General features: G+C 45.6%; 5 protein-coding genes, 1 long non-coding RNA gene and 2 other non-coding genes across 11 annotated transcripts; 4 read left to right on the plus strand and 4 right to left on the minus strand.

Annotated features, from left to right (window-relative positions):
- The first annotated feature begins 942 nt into the window (after positions 1 to 942).
- On the plus strand, positions 943 to 2,664 carry LOC4351330 (methylesterase 17). Of its 4 annotated transcripts, none has more exons than XM_015764680.3 (4): positions 1,217 to 1,568; positions 1,695 to 1,835; positions 1,921 to 2,055; positions 2,147 to 2,664. In XM_015764680.3, exons 1-4 carry the CDS (start codon positions 1,218 to 1,220, stop codon positions 2,252 to 2,254), a joined length of 735 nt encoding a protein of 244 aa, XP_015620166.1. In that variant the 5' UTR covers position 1,217; the 3' UTR covers positions 2,255 to 2,664. The 4 variants fall into 4 exon arrangements, with proteins under 4 accessions (XP_066162452.1, XP_015620166.1, XP_066162453.1 ...); XM_066306356.1 differs by having other exon boundaries at positions 1,277 to 1,568; positions 1,679 to 1,835; positions 2,134 to 2,664; XM_015764679.3 differs by having other exon boundaries at positions 1,311 to 1,568; positions 2,134 to 2,664.
- Positions 2,505 to 3,560, minus strand: LOC107279793 (uncharacterized). Its single transcript, XR_001542213.3, has 3 exons — positions 3,425 to 3,560; positions 3,239 to 3,323; positions 2,505 to 2,607 (listed from the first exon to the last, which is right to left on the minus strand). It is a non-coding gene; the product is annotated as an uncharacterized lncRNA (long non-coding RNA).
- Positions 3,310 to 5,425, plus strand: LOC4351331 (methylesterase 17). Its single transcript, XM_015764682.3, has 4 exons — positions 3,310 to 3,761; positions 4,238 to 4,378; positions 4,503 to 4,631; positions 4,955 to 5,425. Exons 1-4 carry the CDS (start codon positions 3,537 to 3,539, stop codon positions 5,216 to 5,218), a joined length of 759 nt encoding a protein of 252 aa, XP_015620168.1. The 5' UTR covers positions 3,310 to 3,536; the 3' UTR covers positions 5,219 to 5,425.
- Positions 5,426 to 5,535: 110 nt separating this feature from the next.
- LOC9271116 (mannan endo-1,4-beta-mannosidase 8) lies at positions 5,536 to 7,900 on the minus strand. The gene is made up of 5 exons (XM_015764678.3): positions 7,527 to 7,900; positions 6,930 to 7,124; positions 6,696 to 6,818; positions 6,391 to 6,602; positions 5,536 to 6,243 (listed from the first exon to the last, which is right to left on the minus strand). The coding sequence occupies exons 1-5, from the start codon at positions 7,794 to 7,796 to the stop codon at positions 5,895 to 5,897; spliced, it is 1,149 nt and encodes a 382-aa protein (XP_015620164.1). The 5' UTR covers positions 7,797 to 7,900; the 3' UTR covers positions 5,536 to 5,894.
- Positions 7,901 to 8,392: 492 nt separating this feature from the next.
- On the minus strand, positions 8,393 to 10,969 carry LOC4351333 (root phototropism protein 2). The gene is made up of 3 exons (XM_015764677.3): positions 10,605 to 10,969; positions 10,436 to 10,505; positions 8,393 to 10,220 (listed from the first exon to the last, which is right to left on the minus strand). The coding sequence occupies exons 1-3, from the start codon at positions 10,622 to 10,624 to the stop codon at positions 8,598 to 8,600; spliced, it is 1,713 nt and encodes a 570-aa protein (XP_015620163.1). The 5' UTR covers positions 10,625 to 10,969; the 3' UTR covers positions 8,393 to 8,597.
- Positions 9,737 to 9,873, plus strand: LOC112937525 (small nucleolar RNA Z248). Its single transcript, XR_003240190.1, has one exon. It is a non-coding gene; the product is annotated as a small nucleolar RNA Z248 (small nucleolar RNA).
- A 1,090-nt stretch (positions 10,970 to 12,059) lies between the features above and the next one.
- On the plus strand, positions 12,060 to 12,256 carry LOC112937511 (U2 spliceosomal RNA). The gene has a single exon (XR_003240176.1). It is a non-coding gene; the product is annotated as a U2 spliceosomal RNA (small nuclear RNA).
- Positions 12,060 to 16,764, minus strand: LOC4351335 (BTB/POZ domain-containing protein At3g08570). Its single transcript, XM_015764674.3, has 4 exons — positions 16,645 to 16,764; positions 15,396 to 15,462; positions 13,528 to 14,676; positions 12,060 to 13,295 (listed from the first exon to the last, which is right to left on the minus strand). Exons 1-4 carry the CDS (start codon positions 16,734 to 16,736, stop codon positions 12,648 to 12,650), a joined length of 1,956 nt encoding a protein of 651 aa, XP_015620160.1. The 5' UTR covers positions 16,737 to 16,764; the 3' UTR covers positions 12,060 to 12,647.
- Between the last annotated feature and the right edge of the window lie 5,244 nt (positions 16,765 to 22,008).

Here is a 22,008-nt window from a genome sequence, read left to right on the forward strand (position 1 = left end):
CAAATTAAGGGACCAAAAATTAACTTATTCCTAGATCATGATCAATCATCAGGACATGCATGTTGGGCTAAACTTGAGCCAACTTTCGGCCATGTCTCGTGTTTCTTGCAGTTTTTCTTCTTCTCGATGAGATGATGAAACAATGTTCAAAGTCAAGACGCAAGATCCGTTTATCTCGTTGCATCGTCGCCATCTGATATAAACGATGAAATGACGCAGTGTCAACGTCTCAGTAGTAAGCAGGTAGGATGTATATACGTGCAAGAAAGAGCAAGTTTGACAAAACCAAACCAGCTCTACTGTATTTCATAGTAGGAGGAAAGCAAAAGCAAGGACCTTGCCGGCCGCGTCCAGCTGCTGCAAGCTCTCCATAAACACAAACGCTAGTAGTATTTTATACCTCGGAATTGCAAGTTATATCCATATCTTATTTGGAATAATTCAATATTTTTTTTGTGTAATATGCTTATTATATGCTCCCTCAATTCAGGGGTAGATCTGCTGGTTGACTTTGCAGGAACAGGAAAAAAAAACTAAGCTCTACACTCTGCTAGCCCTGAGTTGACACAAGGTAAATTCTTAATCCTTTTTCTTACAAATGAATCAATCAATGTGAATTGGCGAAATCTCCAATCAAAGGTGACCAAGAAAGAAGGTAAAAATTAAACGGATACCAAAGTTTAGATTGGGCTTCAAAACCGTAAGTTTATAGTCATACTACTACCTAACAAAAGTTTGACAAAAATTTTCAGAATATACAATAACATAAGTACGTGTTTAGTTCAGAAGCACCATCTAATATGCAGGCGATGTTTGGCAGCTAAGGCCGTATTTAATTGTTTGGCCAAAATTTGTTTTAAGTATACGGACATATATATTTAAAGTATTAAACGTAGATTAATAACAAAATGAATTACAAATTTCGCATGTAAACTATGAGACGAATTTATTAAGTCTAATTAATCTGTCATTAGCAAATATTTATTGTAGAATCACATTGTCAAATCATGGCACAATTAGGCTCAAAAGATTCATCTCGCAATTTACATGTAAACTGTGCAATTGATTTTTTTTCGTCCACATTTAATGCTCCATGCATGTGCCCAAATATTTGATTTGACATTTTTGACTAAAAATTTTTGGGATCTAAACACACCCTAAATCAAATCCATGGCAGCCAGCTTGCATATCTTGTCATTTAAAAGTGTCTTGATTTCATGACGTACTACGTATATAAAGTTATAAACAGCACAGGAGGAGAGACACAGGAGCAAACAATCAAGCGTGTCAGGTTGCGACTTGTGACAAACATGCATACGGACGCAGGCGACGATTTTTCCGAGAGTTGCAGGAGCACGGAGCACTTCGTCCTTGTGCATGGCGCCGGCCATGGCGCCTGGTGCTGGTTCAGGCTCCTCCGCCTGCTCCAAGACTCCGGCCACCGTGTCTCCGCCGTCGACCTCGCCGGCGCGGCCGGCAGCCTCGTCGATCCCAACCACGTCCGCTCCTTCGACGACTACAACGCGCCGCTCCTTGACCTCATGGCCAGCTTACCGGCCGGCGACAAGGTAGGTGATTCAGATTATGGTTCACTGTTCCATCAACATCTTTTACTCAAAGTCCAACTTCAGATAAATATGTTTTACGTCAGTGGTCAACCATTTAACCTGATGCACAGTTCTCTTGTTTGTCAGGTAATTTTGATTGGACATAGTGCAGGAGGTCTAAGCGTTGTCCATGCAATGCATTTGTTTGGGGACAGAATTAAGCAGGCAATCTTCATCGCAGCAACCATGCTTCAGTTCGGCTACCAAACTGAACAAGACATCAAAGATGTGATTCATCTTTCCACTTTGCAATGACTACAGTAGAAGCATTTGTACGTTCTTCACTGAAAAAAATTGAGTTGAAAATTAACAGGGTGTACCTGATTTATCCGAGCATGGAGATGTGTATGACCTGACATTTGGTCTAGGAGCTGATCATCCGCCTACAGCTGTGGCATTAAGAAAGGAGTTCCAACGCATTATTCTCTATCAACAAAGCCCCCAAGAGGTACTACTACTGTAAGCAGCATGGTTTCTTCTGAATAAATCTTGTTGCACAAGGATTGCCTGCTTACTGTTTCTTCAGGACTCTGCACTAGCTTCCATTCTACTCCGGCCATGGCCAACGGCGCTCAGCACGGCCAGATTCACCGGCGACGATGGAGGAGTTGAGAGCTTCATCGACAGGGTCCGCCGCGTCTACATAAAGACGGAGAACGACCGGATGGTGCAGCCGGAGCAACAGGAGGCAATGATCCGCCGGTGGCCGCCAAGCAAGGTGATGGTCATGGACACCGACCACAGCCCCTTCTTTTCCGCGCCGGAGCTTCTCTTCAACCTCATCCTCAAGTCGCTGTGACCGCACCATGCATATTCACATTCCAAGCTAGAAGACGCTTCTCTCCTGCATGATGTACCTGCTGATCACCAACGACTTCCTTGATTCTACAATATGTGGTGTGTGTTTATACACGTAAGATTAGACCGTTACCAAGCAAATCAACAAGGGTCTAGTGTTTTTCTTCCGCCTTACGCTCAAATCAGTGTACATTAACAGGACCTATATCACATGGAAAATATGAATACAGGAATAATAACAGGACATATATTCCGCGGAGTTTTTTTTTTTAAGTAAAGTGTATTGGCGGTCCTTAATCTTGTAGGGTTGTCATATAGATCCCTAAACTCTCAAAATGCATATCCAAGTCTCAGAACTTGTCAAAGTGTATCATCTAGGTCCCAAATCGACACATCCCCTCTAGGATCCTACGTGGCGCTGATATAGCATGCCACATGGACCGATGGACGTGACGTGTCCTTTTCTTTTTCTTTTTCTTTTCCGTTTTCTTCTTATTCTTCTTTTTTTCCTTTCTTCTGCTCACGTCACAAAGAAAGGAGAATAAAGGGGGAAAAGAGAAGAAAAAAGAAAAGGAAAAAATTTAAATGGGTCCTATTTGTCAGTCAAAATAATACCACGTCATGTCCGTGTGACATACCACATCAACGCCACGTAGGATCCTGAAGTGGTTGTGGCGATTTGGGACCTAGATGACACACTATGACAAGTTCTGAGACTTGGATATGCATTTTGAGAGTTTAGGGACCTAGATGACACACCCCTACAAGTTTAAGGACCACCCATACACTTTACTCAAGAGAGAGAGAGAGAGAGAGAGAGAGAGAGAGAATACCTCCTCCGATAAGTTAGTTTGTCCATCAGGGAAAAAGGCCAAACACCAAGCGCAATGCAGGGAGAAAAACAAGCTGGCCCACAAGCTATTTCTTGCATCATATAACATATTTTCAGCCATTTCACATGCTAGAAATGTAGACATCTCCTATGAGACAATCATTTAAAATAGAACCCACTGGACGACCTGCTTGGTTTGGCATTTGGAATTGACAGCGCAAATGTAGTTGTCCTGGAGGATATCAATCAAATAATCCCCCTCCATCCTTCAGTAATTGGCCTCCAAACACAGAGCCCGAATGAGCATGGCAAGGGAGCACTTTGTGCTTGTTCATGGAGAAGGGCATGGATCCTGGTGTTGGTTCAAGCTTCGTTGGCTCCTTGAGAGCTCTGGTTACCAAGTAACATGCATAGACCTTGCTGGAGCTGGTGTTGACCCTACCGACCCCAACACAGTTCGATCATTTGAGCAGTATGACAAGCCGCTCCTGGACCTCATCTCAGCCATACCAGAGGATGAGAAGGTATATCTCTTGTGTGTTCATGCAATTTACATTAATTTATAAGACCGTCCAGTTCAACCTAAGTGGCATGTTATTACTGCTAGCATACCACCACATTTCCATGGAAATGATCAAAAGATAATTGTTCCATGCATTTTTCAATAAAATGGAGATATTGGACTAAATGAAAGGCCACAGTTATGCTAGTTTCAGGTGGAACTTGTTTGTATTAAATCTCAGTGCTCTTTGCATTTACAACAACGATGAATCAAAGACCTTACAGAGAACAGATCTACATTGATTCATACCTTCACCTGAAGTGGTAAAATTTATGTTGATTAGAAATTCACTACACATTCAATTCTGATGCCTACAAAATGCTAAGGTAGTCTCGAAGCTACATAAGGAAAAACTATCAAAGTTGCAACATGTTAATTGCAGATATAGATCAAAGGTACTTTTGGTTACCTAGGTAACTCAACTCAATCTAATTTCAGGTGATTTTGGTTGGACATGGTTCAGGAGGGTTGAGTCTTATTCATGCAATGCACCAATTCGTTGACAGGATTAGACAAGCAATTTTTGTGGCAGCTACGATGCTACCATTTGGACTTCAAACTGACGAAGATAAGAAAGATGTGATGTTCATAAGCATAATTTTTGTGTTTCTTTGTTCAATATTCTGTTATTTTCAATCGCATATCATAATTATAAGCTCATATGTATAACTAAAGGCAACCTCTGAATAATAATGTTTAACAGGGTTTACCAACATTGCCTGAGAATGAGATCAATTTGATATTCGGCACAGGAGCAGATGATCCTCCAACAACTGCTGCCCTGAGACCAGAATTCCAGAGAGAGAGATTATCCCAACAGAGTCCTGAAGAGGTATTATACCATATGGCTATATCATAATGTGTTTTAGAGGATTGAGAAACAAGAATGGAAAAATATCTAAGGGTGCTAGTGCACATACTCAGCATAGGTGGCACTGGGCAATGTGCCTCAAAAACATAATTACTGATTTTGTCAACGCAATCTGAGCCTGGTATTATCATAATACATTATGGCTAATTCCTGGAAAAAATATTATTATTCCCCATTCCAATCTCTTGAGAAACCAATTCCTCAACAACTAAACATCATAGTAAAATGAAGAAGAAAACAATGATTACAGATATACTTATACATACCTGTTTTTATCTGGTCAGGAATCAGTACTCGCTTCAATGCTGATGCGTCCATGGCCTGTGACAGCTATTAGCACTGCAAGCTTTGAAGGAGATGATGAGAGACTAAATCGAATCAAACGGGTTTTCATAAAGACAGAACGTGACCATATGCTGAACCCTCAGCAGCAAGATTCCATGATCAAGAAGTGGCCACCCAGTGAGGTTTTGGAAATAGATACAGATCATAGCCCCTTTTTTTCAGCACCAGAACAGCTCTTTAATCTAATAGTCAAATCCCTATGATGTAAATCTGCATACAACTCAAACATCCAAGGAGACTTCTCCAAATTATTGTACCACTGCATATACACAACAACTTTAAACTGATTTAGAGCCACATCTTTGTGAATCATGCTCCTCAGGAGATCATGGCATGTCTGCATGGTATAAGGGTGGCAGATTGCAAGCAAAGCAAAGTTAATGAAAAACAATTGCACTCTAATCTGCAAACATGGAACTCAAGTCAGTATTGTATTTCCATTTTAGATCAGCACATCATTAAAAAGTAAAATATATATAGTTGTCAGTACAAACAACAATTTTGAGGCTACTTAAGTGCATAATGGAAGGAAGGAATTGCATTTAAACATCAAATATTTATCTTTCATTTGCATGACATCATGCTGTCTTGTAAAAATGGAAGACCGGCATTAGGGCCTTACAAGTTAAAATTAAAACATTTGTTCGACTTTACAGAAATGGTCTTTGCTTTACAAATATAGTAAAACATACACTATCATATACTACCTCCGTTTCAGGTTATAAGACTTTCTAGCATTGTCCCATTCATATAGATGTTAATGAATAGACACACACATATGTCTAGATTTATTAACATGTATATGAATGTGGACAATGCTAGAAAGTCTTATAATATGAAACGGAGGAAGTACAAAGAAGGGAAACACCACTTTGAGTCTCAACATTCCAGACACCTTAAGTGATTTGCAAGTAAGCTTAATGTGGATGGTGATTTTGCAAAAATAACTGCATAACCATCATCCATGTGCTCTGCTCCTTCAGGGAAAAGCTGCCAAAGAAGGCAACCTCCTCCAATCACTCCTTCCTTCCAAGAACTCAAGAAAATTCTGTAAACTGTCTTCATGAAATCTTCACGGAATTCATTACCAAACTTCCCGTCCTTAACTGATACCCCAAACTCCCCAACCACAATTGGCATCCCAAGTAAATTGGCTGCATCATGAATATGTTGTTGCATCCATTTATCCACAAATTGAAGGTGATTTTCCTTTATCGAGTGAGGCAGCCTAGGAAAAGATCTCAGTCCAGTTATGATTTTTTTTAGGCAGTCCAGTCATGATAATAGACTACGTTTCAATAATGCACTAAATTCATCTTTCATGGCTGCTCAACTATGTAACTATAAGAACATGGAATTGGGTGCGAGGATTTACCAAGTGTCAGAGTAAACATGAATAGACGCCAGGTCAATTCCAGGTGCTTGATGGTTCCTGATGAAGTCTGTTCCAGCATGCCCTGAATACTCATCTGGGTTAACAGGCAGAAGTTCTGGAGTGGATAGGCCATAAAAGCCTTCAATACCAATCTCCAAGAGATGCACAGGGTCTATACTCTTCACATAAGATGCCATCTCTTCTATCCATGCCTACAACAAACCCTTGTCCTCAAAATGCGTTGCAGCCAAACAGAATATAGAAGACCCGAAATTTTACCCAAAAACACAGAATGTAATGAAGACCTGCAAAGTATCTCCAGATGGATCTGAAGGGCAGCGTGGCTCATTAATTAGCTCCCAGGCAAGAATAGTAGGATCATCTTTGTAGGTTTCATTCGTAACCGTGTTTATTCTTGTCACAACAGCCTAAAAGAATGATGTTAAAATTGTGTCATGTGTATAATACAATGATACAATCTAATGAAAGTATTTGTTGCCAGTCATTTTATACAGGGATAATACGAGCAGAACATTTACCTCAACAAAAGCTTTGTAGTAGCTCTTAATTGTTGGGTCAGAGAAGAAGTCATCTTCAGAAGTAAGATCTAGACCAGCCTCTTTTCCCCATCTCACATACTGTGCCTTGCCTCCATAATCTTCCCAGTTGTTACAAAGTGACAGTATCAACCTCATGTTATGCCTTTTTGCCTCGCTGACCACAAAGTCTAAAGCCTGAAAGAAAATGGCATGGGAACTAGTAGATGTAAGTAATGTGAAGCAAAAAAAGAAAAGAAAAGAAAAGAAAAAAGGCAGAGACCAAAGGTTTTAAAGCAGTGCAGAGAATTTGGCACCGGCAATCTATGATAGGCATCCAGTTGGGAAAAAGGGAATAACTTTTAGAACGAGCAACATGAAAACTTCTCCTACCATGCAAACGAGACAAGCATTTCATCAAATGCCTGCCGCGCACAACACAAGACTGCTAAAATCTAAGGGCAAGACATAGAATTGTCTGATGATCTAACAGGCACGACAAGTGCATCTCGACCACGCATTTCATCAAACACCTGGCGTGCTGCCCGCGCACACGCCAAGGAGAAGGAGGTACCATGCACCGTGGTATAATTAGCTCACCTGGAAGACATCCTCGTCGTAGTGGAAGGGTACGGTCTGCAGCGCGCGGTAACCGCCGTCACTAAAGGCCCAGGTGCGGCAGACGTTGAGGCCGGCCTCGGCGGCCTCGGCGATGGCGGCGGTGACCCGCGGGCGCGTGGCTTGGTCAGCGGCGAATGACATGAGCCAGTAGGTGTTGAAGCCGTGGATGATGAAGGGGCGGCCGGAGGCCCAGAGCTGAGTTCCGCTGCACTCCACCATTGTCCAGTGGTGGTGGTGGGCGTCTTCCATGTAAGAGGCGAGGGCGAGGAGGAGGAGGAGCAGGTGGTGGTGGAGGGGAAGGCGAGGCGTCGCGGCGCTCTAGCTCGGCGGGATGGGGCACATGCCCATCGCACGGGCATTCATGTGCATGTGCGCTTCCATTTTCAACGTCGGTGGTCAACGCCACAGCCGACTTCACCGCTCTTATGGTGAGTATGAGACCGACACGTGGGTCCCACTGCGCGCCGCACCCGGAAAGCTTGAGACGGCGTCACTCATGGCGACTGCAGCGGTGGACGCATGAGAAGCCGGACGTGTATGGTGTTCTCCGGCGAAGGCTGGTGCGTCCCAACGCCGGCGAGGTTCGCCGCCACTGGTCGCTGCCGTGGAAAAAGAGAGAGACGGAGAAGAAGATGACGGTACGGTAAGTTTCAGGAGGGGTTATGCCCACACAAGGGCCCCACCTGTCATTCACACTATTACATATATTTGTTTGCGATACGCTTATCTTCCTCGATAGCGTAATATCAGTTTCCGTTTTGCTCTGCTCGCTCTCTACTCTGTTTCGCCTGTTGTAACCGCCGGTGTGATAAAGGTACATACGGAGTAGTTCAATTTAGAGGAAGTGAAAAAGGATGAATTGTTTTGACTTTTGACCAATCCAATCCAAACATTAGTTCGTTTTTGCGGACACAAACTTACAATTTACAGTAGACTACACAAGAACAGTCATGTTTCTTGCGAATAACCAATCAATCAATATACAGTCATTGACAACGCATATATGTAGCTAGCACGAGATGACATGGATCATCTCAACACTAAGCTAGCCTAGCTAATGGAGAACCTCCTCCTCTTGGACTTGACGGAATTCATGGCGTCCGTCTTCCCGTCGACGATGCCCGACGTGTCCTTGCCCCAGATGCCGGCCTTGAACGGGTTCAGCCGGCTCAACGTCCGCAACCACGAGCCCTTCTTCCCCCTCGACGACGACGACCCCTTGCTCTGCTGCTGCATCCCCGACACGTACGCCCGCATCCGCGCCAGCTCCGACCGCAGCGCCTCGTTCTCCCTCGCCAGCGACGCCTCCTCCTTCGCCTGCTTCCTCGCCGACCCCGCCGCCGACGACCTCATCACGCCATTCCCATACGCGTCCCACCCGCCGCCGCCCTCGTCTCCGCTGCGGAGCTTGAGCCGGTCGTAGTAGAGCGCGCTCAGCACGGCCTGCAGCGGGAGCCGATTGTTCTGTGACGCGTGGAGGCGACCCTGGTACGACAGCTTCAGCGGGTCCATCACGCTGCACACCTTCTCCCTCTCCATCTCCTCCAGCGCCGGGTGCGCCTTCAGGTAGATGTCGACGGCGCGGTACAGGCAGTCGTGCGTCGCGCGCGCCTCCTTCGGCACCGCGCCGGCGAGCCCCACGAACTTGGAGATCGGCAGCGACTCCTCCGTCGCGATCTCCGCCGCGACCTCGTCCACGGTCTTCGCCACCGTCTGCATCGCGCCACCGCCGCCCTGCAGCGCCCCGGCTCCGCTCAGGGACGCCCTCCGGCTCCGGCCGTTCGCGCCGCCCGATGACGCCGCCGAGTCGCGCTCCACGAAGGCGGTGATGATGCGGCGCACGGTGTCGACGTTCTGGACGCGCTCACCGGCGCTGTCGAGCGCGACGGTCAGCAGGTCGCCCGCGGTGGCCTGGTCGAGCACCGCCGCCACGCGGAGCTCCAGGTCACGGCACGTCTTGGCGGATGCGCAGATGGTGATGGCGACATGGAGGAGGCGGCAGAGGAACGCGGCGGGGAGGGGCGCGTCGTCCGTGGAAGGGAGCACGGCAACCACGGACTCGACAAGCGCGCGGTGCATCCCGGAGTGATCAGCAGCATGGCCGTCGGCGGCGAGCACTTCGGCCAGCAAGAGCTCAGCGTATGCGGTGGCTGCAGCGACAAGCACCTCGGGCTCCGCGCGGCGGCAGCGCAGCGCCGTGATGACCTTGTGGAACGACGCCGGCGAGAGGGCCGCGAGCTCCGCCGTCCACCACTCGGGCGGCGACCTCGTCGGGAACAGCACCTCGTTACAGATCCTGAGCGCGATAGCGTCAGCTGATCGCTGCACGACGCCGATCTCCTCGGCGGCCGGGAGGAGCCCCTCGCAGTAGCGCAGCACGGCGACGGCGCCGGGCAGCGTGCGGAGGCCGACCTTGGCCAGGAACTCCTCGACGCGGCGCGCCAGGCCGCCGTCCGTTGGGTGCATGTCGAGGAAGGCGGCGGCGCAGAGGAGCGCGGCCGCGTTGCGCACGGATATCTCGAAGTTGGCGCCGTAGCAGTAGCGCGCAGCCTTGTCGAAGGCGTCGGCGCCGCCGGGCAGCGCGGAGAGGTCGAGGTCGACGGTGGCCGTGGCGCCACCGCGCGCCGCCGCGACGGCCTTGCGGATGTAGCCGCACTTGGGCACCATCACCCCCTGCTAACACGTAGGAGTAGTAGAAGAGGAAGAAGATTTTGGACGTCAGAGTTTGATCAAAATCAGGGCAAAACAGAGTATGTTCTTGTTCTTAGAACTTAGAAGAACAAATTGTATATTGACGACTTGACGTGCAATATTTTTACGTGTTAGCGGAAAAAATATATAACAAATCGAAGAAGAGGTGAAGTGAAATGAGAAAAAGGGAAAAGAACCTTAAGGAGAGGGAAGACGTCGTCGGCGATCCGGATGAGAAGATCGGCGGGTATGTCTGGCGACGAGACCCTGGTTTGATCCATCGATTTGGATGGAAGAAGAAGATGATTAGTTCAGATGAAAGAGTGACAACAAGAACAAGAATTCATCAGAGGTTGGTACACATACCACTGGCTGGTCCGATCCATGGAAGCAGAAGCAGGAGCAGAGGAAGGTGCAAGAGAAGAGATGTCCCCGTTGGAAGTGGAAGCTTAGCTTGCATCAAGAGCAAGGCCGGGACGTGGCAATTAAGGAGCTCTCCCTCCCTTGTTAAGCTCTCGAAAAGCAGGCAGATACGATTTCCTGCGATCTGAATATCTGATCCTCCTTGATCGGATTTATAGAGATTCCATCTCATTACACTGTTTGTACTAAACTCTTAACTTTTTGTAATAATAACGAGTGGAGTACAATGGCAGGTATGCCTCCAAGTAATAGTATAGCAGCCAAAATTGCATGGCTGCAGAGGCGTTTCTGGTCAGCAATGTGATGTCGTGTATCGTCCGCTACTTGCATGTAGCCGTTATAAGTTGGTCGCTTCTTCAGTTCAGTTTCCATTTTCCTGCAACTATTCTGAACTTCTGCTCACTACTCTTCGCTAGCTTCCATCTTGATGATGGCAACTTTGTCCGTCAAACTAAACAGATCATGTTCACTAGTACGTGCCATCAGCATCAGACTTGGTGTTGATCAAGACAAGGTGATCTGAACTTCTGAACCATGGAATGGAATGAATAGTTCTTGCACGGATAAATACATTCACAAAGCTACAGTTTGCAATATTGCAACTCTGATCCACTGTTGATAATAGTCATTGATAGTGGTGCTAGGCTCATCTCCGTCCACGCAAACGATCAATGCAGTACTCTTCCAAGAAATTAGTGGGAATAAGAAAAGTGGACGTGGCTTGGGACTTGCCACGTCGGAGGATATGGTTTGGGTCCCACAAAATTCCGTACACCAGTTGAACGAGGACACGTGAGGAAATGGTGGGGACGGGTATCCTGTGATCCATCGGGATAAGTCCAAAAGATACGGACATCTACGAACGAATTCAGGTATACAGAGAATGAGAAAGTTGAAGAGATGCTGGAGCTTTCTCCTTTAAACGAAAGTTGAAAGATGCTGTTTGCTTGCACTGATGATCTAAGCTGCATCATGTTCATGTCAAAGAATCTTGTTTTGCTTTTCATTCAACTTTGCACAATGAAATTTGGTTTTTAATCCTAGCTTACGAACAAGATCTAATTCAATTTCGTTCAATTCGTCCATTGCCTGGTGTACGTTGCCTGCACGTACGAGATCGAAGATAAAGAAGAAGCAACTCGAATCGTGTCCGACGTTGGCCTATGGTGCAAATAGTATGACCCCACATGTCAGAGAAACAACAAATAACAAGCCGGCTGCTCTACTACTTGGGCTCTGGGAAGGATTTAGGCCCACGGCCACGGCGATTGGAAATCGCAGGAGCGCATGTTGCTGCTTTGTTTTTGCTGGGAGAGAGTTTAGTACCACCTCGGCTATTCAGCTGGGAGAGGCGGTCGCGAGAGCTATAAAAGGAGCCGGAGGGCTCCGTTTCAACTCATACCTTTCTCGGCCTTTTGGCTAAGATCAAGTGTAGTATCTGTTCTTATCAGTTTAATATCTGATATGTGGGCCATGTGTCCACTTTGATATTAAATTTATTTTTTGTGGGGGAGGGTCCACCACAGTGGCTTGCCACTGGGGCCCTCGCGTGTCGCCCAGGCGTTGCACTACAGCCCGGGCCTGGCGCACCCCAACCAAATCAATCTTAAATTTGAACGACAATAATGTATAATGTCTTTAAATCGGTTTCAAATCTACTTCTCTGATTAAGTTTAAAATTTTAATTTAAAAAATTAGTCTAAAGAGGTGCTCTGCAAAATATTCATGATTTGGATTTGTAGTGTTCTTTTGCAAAATTTGCCTCCTTCCATTAGCGCAGGAGGCCGCAATGACCAAGAAAAAGCCACACCCAAAATGAAAATGTTACTACTTGTACAATAGAACTAGATTAGCTTATCTAATAAAGGAGTGTTAACACTTTAATCTCTTCACCTAGCTGTAGAATTTTACATTTTCCCTGCCCATCTTTTCCTTGTAAAATGCATTCATGCAGTAACAAGAGCAAGCATGCAGTTTGATGATGATTCAGGAGGCAGCAGCGTAGGTGACAGATGACGCCTTGTGCCTCCGCCTGCTGCTCATCATCATCGTCTTCCCGCCACCATCCGACGACCACTGAGACTGCGAGTGAGAGCTCTTCTTCGTCTTCGTCTTCCTCCTCCTCTCCGCTCCGCCCTGCGCCCCCACCCCGAGCATGGCGATCCTCCCGATCCCTCGCGAGATCGACGCCAGCAGCGCCCGGCCGTGCTCCCCGCCGCCACGGCCATCCCGCATCCCCTGCCTCATCACCCCCTGCTCCCGCTCCAGCTCCGTCAGCCGCACCCGCATCCGCGCGATCTCCAGCTTCAGCTCCCGGTTCTCCCGCCGCAGACACGCGTAGTTGTCCCGCTGCGGCGACACGCACGAGCTCGCCACCCCGCTGCCGCCGGTCATCATCATCCGCTGCGACAGCGACCCGCCGCAGCCGTCGCCGCCGAGGGAGGTGGTGTGGGGGGTAGTTGACGACACCGTGGACTTGAGGCGGAGCTGCTCGAAGTAGAGGACGCGCACCACCGTCTGGATGGGGAGGCGGTCGTTCTGCGCCGCGTGGCTCGACGCGTCCTGCGACAGCTTCTGGCAGTCGATCAGCTTGCACATCTTCTTGCACTCCGACTCCGTCAGAGATGGATGAGCCTGTTTGTTATCACAATTCAGTTTTTTGTCACCACACACAGCAAGCTATACATCATCGGACACTATACAGATTGCAAATGGTTCTAAAGATTACATCCAGAATTGAAAGTATTCGTGCCACATTTTCATCAACATTGAATAATGTTGTAATGCTGACAGAGTGGCAGTTACTGAATTTGCCATTGGACATAATCAGAAAGAGTTATCAAGGTTTGCAGTACAGTTAGCTTACCTTCAGGTATATGTCAATGGCACGGTAGAGTCCGTCATCAACAATTCTCGCATAGTCCGGTAAGAGTTCGATGAGAGCCATGAACTTCTGCAGTTTCAGATATGGATCTGGTGCTATTTCTGCAAGGTAACCATCCATCAGTCTTCCAACCTTCAGAACCGAGCTGTGGCTCGGAGACTTTAGTCCATCATCAGACTCATATCCGCAAGGTGATAAGTTCCCTGAATCATCTTCCTCTATCCTTTGCAAGAAGTTCACCAATATGCGATGGACAGTGTCGACATCAAACATCGAGTCACTCGTCTGCGTTGCAGGGATCAGAAGATCATCAAGTGATGCCATCTCAAGCTGAAGTCCAATCCTTTTCTCAACTTCAATCCTATAATCTAGTCCTGCATCAACTTCTATTGCCATTCTCAGCATGCCAAACAAGAATGACAAGGTAACCGATGTGATCTTTTCTGTTGCCAACAGATCAATGAGCGTCTCCACAATCACTCGTTGGTTGTCTCCAACAAGAGGACCTGAGTCCCATACATGGCGCCTTTCGATACCCTTCAGAGCTGTTTGAGCATAGTGCACAATGGATGTGCCAATACTCTCTGGCCTCACCCCAGTTCTTCTCATTGCGACGATAACACGCTGATAATAGTCAATTCTTAGTGCAGAAAGATCCTCAACCCACCAATCTTGACAATGCATGCGCAACTTTCCTGATCCGACATCACATTCCAAATGAGCCAAGCCTGAAACCAGCTGCTCCTTGCTTGCATTCATCGCAATTGCATCGACGCACATGTCTACAAGTCCAACGTCTTCCACTGTTGGATCCAATCCATCACAAGCACATAGGACTTCTAGGGATTTATCAAGGTTCTTGACTACAATCTCATTCAAGTATGTCTCCGTCCGAACAATGAGATTCTCCTCTTGGTACTCTTCTGTCATTTCCAAATACTCTGCAATGCACCGGAGATGAGCCACATTGACAGTATTAATTTCAAAATTACTCCCATAACAGAACTTGGCAGCAAGTTCAAATGCTAAAGCTCCCCCTGGTACATTTACTAGCTCCAACTTTGAGAGATCTGGATCCTTGGATTCAGCTACCATTCTTCGTATTCTTCCACACCTAGAGACTAGAGGGAACTGCAAAATTGGTACAGAAGTATACTATGATCCCATTTTGCAACTTTACTTCAGACTATATAATCTTATATTAGTTATGCAGAGATAAATATGAAATACATTTTCCTTGCTAATACCTTCCTATGAAAGCTCCTTTTCACCAAAAAAAAAAAAACTCCATATGAAAGCTCAAAAAGCATTACTAATGTACAAAAGAACATATACAACCTTAACCCTGATTTTCCCGTTAACCAATTACTGCTTTGTCTCCAATTACACACTCTTATATTGACTAACACCTTCAGCCTATATGATCAGAAATCCCTGTCGACCCCCACTAAGAAAGATATATGCCTTTTGCAGAGCGCTACATTTAAGAAATTGTGAATATTGAACACTAACCTACAGTACAAAAAATTATATGCTTGTATAATTATCACATCAGTAAGGATATACATTATGATTTTTATGTCCCCAAATTGTAATAAGGTGTTCACTTCAATCACATTGGTTCTCATGTTAAGCAAATTAATATGGAAGTCCTACTCCACTTATAACATTGTCAGGTAATTAATCTTCCTGCAAAGACAATCCAACTGCCCAACTGAGCAATAACCCCCCAAAATATACTTGGCAGGCTTGTGCAGTAGTTGATGACTAATGATAAAAAAAAATGCAACAGGAAAAATGACAGGCTACAGAGAATGGGTAAGATGAAGCTATTGAAATAGATAAGGCACCTTATGTAGTAGAAAAGATTGGCCATCCACCGATACTGTTAAATCTCCAGCAACATCAGAAAATATCCTGCACAACAAGGAACATTCTTGAAGTTTTAGACACCAAGAACTGCATTTGCATTTGCAGCATGTGAATATCAAGTTTGATATGCTTCTCATGGTAGTTTTGCTACACTCTTCTGGGAACACATAAGAATTGATCACATCCCTTTTTACAGAGGAATGGAACAAAGCCATGGTAACTGCTACAGAAATCAAATAGCTGGTGCAGATTATTTCAGTCCACTAAGACATACTACCAATGTAGGTTCCAATCACAATTCACAAATCAATCAAACATTTCGTCCAAACAAATCACATAAGAAGTAGATCCTTTGAGTTAAATTGCTAACGTTTGCAATTTTTTTCTCCCAAAATTGACTGCATTTTCTTTTAGGAAAGAGAGACAGAGAAGGGGGGGAAAAAACCTTCATTGACTTGTTCAGAGGTTGAGAACCAGATGCAGCATAAGAAAAGAGAATGCTGAGGTAGGGACCTGAATCTAGACAAGTGACGGGACGAGATAAAAAAAAAAGTGCAGACGTTTTGTGATGCCCGGGACCATCCGATATTCCGATGAACATTTTTAAGGCTTGCCACTGCTTTCTTCAGTAATACAGGGGATAACTTCAGATGTCATCTGATAATCTGAACTCTGAAGGTAGCATTTGCGAGAAACCAGTATTTCAGCGGGTTCGGAGAAATGAACTCCGACCCCCACCTCCCGATTCCAGTATTTCAGGGGTTCGGAGAATTCGACTCCAACCCCCTGTTATTTTTCAAGGGATTCGGAGAATTAAACTCCGACCCCACTTGGCCGAGCTCGAACACCTCCGGCGTGGCGGGGCTGAGATTCTCCTACCACCATTACACAAGGCAAGTGACCCTCTCCAATCTCCTCTCCTCATGGAGTGGCTGCACCTGCACCTGCACCTGCACTGCAGCAGCCAGCAGGGTCTATGCCTTTCTCTGCTTCTTTCAGAGTCCCAGAGAAATGTAACATGAACAATCCAAACTTGCGCAGCAAAATGAACAAAAACTAGTTGCAACTGATCTGAACTGACAAAGGACAAGTTTTTGCCAAAACTAGCAAACTATAGGAACACCAGCATGCACTCGCCATTGCATTTTGTGCAAAAGAATAAACCGCGGCAAAACCACACCCGAGCTCAGAAATGGAAGGGAAAGGAACAGCATTGGTACAAGTTACCTCCTGCTGATGGGGTTGCAGAAGCGCGGCGAGGCGGCGAGCTTGGCGGCGGAGAAGGGGAACGACGCAGGGCTGTCGCTGGCCAGCCCCATTGCTCAGCCTCAGATACCAAACCCTCCTGCTTCTTCTTTCCCTTCCCTTTGTGTAGAAAAGAAAAGCTCTGGGCAATGGCGGAGCGGCGATGAGTGAGGACGAAACAAAAGAATAACGGATGTGTGGCCTGCCATCATTAAGATACTAGTAATATTTTAAACAAATCATTAAGATACTAATAATTCAATTCAATGACAGACATTCTTCCAAAAATCCATTCTTTAATTCTTTCGTCTACTTTTCTTCTTGCACATTGCACATTTGCCAAATTTGCCAATAGGCCCCCCTGTCTGGCTGTCTCTGCTTTCCCTTTCTTCTACAGGCCACTCAGCTGCATGACTGCATGTCTGCAGATAGGAAGAATTGCATCTTTCAAGGTGTAAATTAGCAAAGAGGGTCTGTGTGTTGGATTAGCTGAGAAAGTGACACTGATGGAGGAACAGTTGGCTGACTAGGGGACAAAGGCTGGTCTACTGTCAGCTTGTGGATGCTTCAAGAATTCAGTCTTCATCTCATGTGGCCATACTACTAGTGCCTTTGCTTCTTGTTTTTTGTATTTTAGATGTGTTACATTCTAACATTTATTCTTTCTTTTCTCCTTAATAACTAACTTATGGTATATTTTTTACTGGTTCCCAAGTATGTTATGCTCTGTATCTGTTTTAGAGGTGAAATTTCACAATGTTTCAAGTGCCATGTAACTCTAGAAAATCCATGCTACTGCAATATGTAGCAGCATGCACTAGAGAGTGGAGAGAGGAGTGGGGTTGAAGGCTGTCGGTGAAGGAAATGATTCGGATGCTTTGGCTGCCATGGCTCCTTGTCCACTGATCTACTCGTACTAGAGTAGAGAGAATGGACAGCTCTAACTTTTCTTCCTTTGGCTTTTACTTTTGCTTTTGCAGAGAGGATATCGAGGAGAAGAGCTACTAGCTTTGATCGGGCTTTGTTTGGTCAGGTCCACCATGAGAAAGCCACAAGACAACCCGACTCGATTACTCAGCAGCCTATACTGCTTGTTCATACTCCATTGCCGGTCAGAAGCACGAACCGTGCCATTGATCATTTCCTCTCACAGATTCTTTGCATTCATGCTTGTCTGCCTACAGATTTTGCACATCAAGCAAGCATCCAGGCTACTGTTGCGCTCGTGCAAAACTTACCCTGTTATTTGATCATCGAGAATACATATGATCCAAGCAGTGATTATGATTCACTTGATCATCAGTCTCTCTGTCCGTGTGTGTTATTTCCCTCCCTCCAAACTTTCTTTGTGAAAAATTTCTTTTCAGAGATGAGATAGATCAAATGGGGAAAGTACAGCAAAGTAAAATGCAAATGTGCTAAAGCTTTGAGCTGTTTTTGCTGCTGATTGATCGATGCTTTCAAATTCCTTTCTGAAAAGCAATTTACATTTGCTACAAATACTAATAGCGCTCTGTGAGGGTCATGGCTCTTTAAGTTGTCTTTTCTATATATGGCACCATGTAATATCACAAACTGCATATACTACTGTAACATGCCTGCGCGTGGTTGACTGTCTCCTTGGCATGCAGGCACAAGTTGATCATGGCAGTGGGGAGTAAAATGTTAGTGGGCTGGACACGTTGAGACATGTTGGCACAAAATTCGATGAAAGTAAGAGCATATTCAGTAGTATATGATAAGAAAATGTGTAAATTATTTTATGAACTATTGCGACGATACGGATTACTCCTCTAAATTACAAAACTAAATATTTTTCACCCTCAACTTTTTATACCGGATATTCTTCGACCTTCATAAGAATGACAAAATAAAAAAAATATCTCGATGTATTTCTAGCCTGTTCCCCTCCTTCAAAATTGATATTACTCTACTATGCAAGAAAAGGAGGTCGAAGCGTGGAAGCTTCATGTGTATCGTCTTTACATGCACGGTATAAAGTTAGTAGTATAGATTTGAGCTGCATGCTTTAACGACCTCGAAATTGGATCAAAGGCTTGCTTTCACTATCTACTCTTGCATAGTAGTATGTGATTAATTGTACTTTTGTGTAGCTCGGGATCTGAGATTATATATTATTCTTCTGTATGTAGTGCAGTCGTTCATGCAGTACCGCGCGTGTATAGGAGAAAATCGGTGCATCCATTGGCGTGCATATGTCCTAGAATTTACGTATATTACAGTGAAATTGGTTACTTTTGCCTAGATGTACATTCAGAAATCCATTCTATGTGACAGCTTATAATCTTATCAAAATTTACAGAAAAACTTGGGAACGGAGTCCTGTAGACATCGGATAACTTCTCCTAGTAAATATCTAGCCCTCTCTTTTCACACCACCGATTCAATCTTATCCTCTCCATTATCTCTTCTCTTAATTTCCTCTCCACACGCGCACACACACACTCTCTCTCTCACACTACTACCCTCATGAGCACGGAGGCGACGATGGCGGCCGGCCGTGCGGGGTGGCACGTCGGGCGTTGAGGAAGCTGCTGTCATCGCCGCCGCCGTTGCTGCTGGTGTAGGTGTGGGCGGAGTAGAGAAGATCGTGAAGCTATTTATGGGGTAGGTGCCTGAGCACATGATGAAGGTGAAGCTGCTCACCATGTTCCAGGATGTGGCCATCGTCGACAAGGTCACCGTCATCAAGGACAAGGCCTCTTGTGGTGTGGATCTGTACACCCAGATTTAGGCTTGTGACTCTCGAGCTCTTACATTGGCTTGTTTCTAAGGTTTAGTTTGGGGTTTTCTACATGTTATATGGGTGTTTCTACAGTTATGATGACTTTTTATTGAGCTCTTTGTTGATTTTTCTTGAGTTCTCTCTTGATACATGGATATCCTTTTGGATAGTCTAGTGATATTCTAATAGTATCATGATACTCTAGTATATCACGTTGATGATATCATGATACTTAAGTATCATACATGATACCTAACAATATCATAGGTGATACCTATACAATTATCAGGCATGGTACCTAAGTACCCGATACCTGCTACCCAGGTATCATACACTCGATACCAAGGTCTGGTACCTAGTACCTAGGTACCCGATACCTACTACCAGGTACTAGGTATCGGATTTGGTACCTATAGGTATCAGGTCTGGTATCCCAGGTATTTGGTACCAAGTTGAGGAGAGAAGGGATGCATGTCGTTGCCTTTTGGCTGCCAGCGATCGACATGCCATTGGCTCTTCTTCTCTTCCTCTCCTCGATGTCTCCCTCATTCCTTGCAGAGTTGCAGTTGATGTGGCTAAGCGAGGAAGCAAGGGGGAGCGTTGCTGCTTCATTGTGTTACACGTAGTTGCTTAGGCAGGTAGAGAAAATAGAAGGGTTCATTAAAGTGTATCATTATAATGCTATTCCGTACTGTAGCAGTCCTCCAAAATTTAATAACACCAAAATTCGAAATATTATAAATCACATATAACAAAATAGGACTTGAACTACTCCTGTTAGCAACGGTATAAGCCTAGCTAAATAATTGAAAGGAATAAGTTCACTTGAGGTCTCTCAATTTATCGCCGAGTTCGAAAGCATAAAACCAGGTACAACTTATCCCTCAACTTATAAAACCGTGTAAATAACGTCCCTCGGCAGTATTGTGTCTGGTTTTAGCTAACGTGGCGTATACGTGGCTCATTTAACGAGGTCTTCGTTCCACGTGCATTGACGTGACACTTATTTGATGTTGAAAAAAATAATTAAAACTATGAGACCGACATATCATCTACACAAGAAATACAAAATGGTGGGGCCACATATCATCCTCACTCCTCCATCTTCTCTATCCCTCTCTCTCTTCTTCCAGCAGCACGGCGCCGCTGGAAAACCGCCTTCGCCGCCTCGGCCTCGAGCGCGTCCCGGGCGTGGTCCTCCTCGAGCTCCGCGAGGCGTGTGGCCGGCACCGGCGGAGCAAAGGAGTCATTAGGGAGCTCTCGCTTGCCTCCGCGAAGCCCTCGCCTCGCGCCGCGGTGGCGGCGGCTGCGACGGCATCGTCGTTCGCGTACTCCGCTTCGTCGCTGCAGCGGCATCGTCGCCCGCGTCCTCTGCCCCGTCGCTGTGGGGGAGGAGGAGGAGGAGGAGGAGGGTGGGGGTGGTGCGCTCCGCCGTGCCCGGGATCGCCGCGGCGGGGCTGCACAACTACGTCGCCGGCTGCGACGACCCCACCAAACTGGAGAGCAGCGAGGTGGAGGCCATCGTGAGCGAGTGTTGGATTTGCAGATTGCTCGTCTGTACTTGCTGCATTTGGTTGTGTGATTTTTGTTTTTACTCATTTACTTCTGAAACTCCCATTTGCTGTTGGAATGCTAGTAAAACTTTTGTTCTAGCTTGTTTGCGCAAATTGCCATGCCTATAAAATTAAAATTATAAATCACATATTGAATGTGTCTCTCTTACTCCGTCAAATAATTCCTTTTACTGTCAATTATTCTTAGATACGGCGTTAGCACACAGGATGCCCTCTGCCCGGCCCGCCACTGTTCCGCCTTCTTCTTGCAGAGTTGCAGTGCAGGGGTAGAGAGAAGAGGTAGGTGTGAGAATGACATGTGGGTCCTACGGTTTTAATTATTTTTCTGAGATCAAATTGCCACATCAACACCACGTCAATGCCACGTTAGCTAAAACTGGGCACAATACTACCGAGGATCTCGTTTGCACGGTTTTGTAAGTTGAGGGATGTGTTGTACCTGGTTTTATGCTCAAGAGACGAATTTCGAACTCGACGATAAATTGAGGGACCTTAAGTGAACTTATTCCTAATTGAAAAGGACGTACTCCAGTTTCGGCCCACTAGGAAATTATGGGAAGCAAGTCTTACGGCGCAGAAAAGAATTGGGCTCATGGCAACTATGATAATCTAGGGCTCCATCATTATCATTAACTAAGTTAATTAAATGCACAACTACACCGAGTCCACGATCCTCACTGTCTTGTTGCCACTAGTTGTGGACCACTTCACCTACACTCTCCATTTGTATTAAAAACCGTACAATACCTGGGCATTAATAGTTTCAGATAGACTAATTTCAAAACAATTGTCTCATCACACATGCTGATCACGACTAATCTCCTAACAACCTCATAATCTTCAATCCGAGGTTCAGTTCATACTACTACTACCATTGTTAGTCAACGATTTATCAAATGCATATAATCTACCTACCAAGTACCAACCAGTACATATGGTAACCTTACTCTTCAAAAATTATCAGAAGCAGGTTAACGCCTTTTCTATTTGAATCTTGATGGAAACAGTAGCTCTGAAGCTGTGCCA

The sequence above is a fragment of the Oryza sativa genome, chromosome 12, assembly GCF_034140825.1.
Source record: "Oryza sativa Japonica Group chromosome 12, ASM3414082v1".
NCBI classification, from domain to species: domain Eukaryota; kingdom Viridiplantae; phylum Streptophyta; class Magnoliopsida; order Poales; family Poaceae; genus Oryza; species Oryza sativa.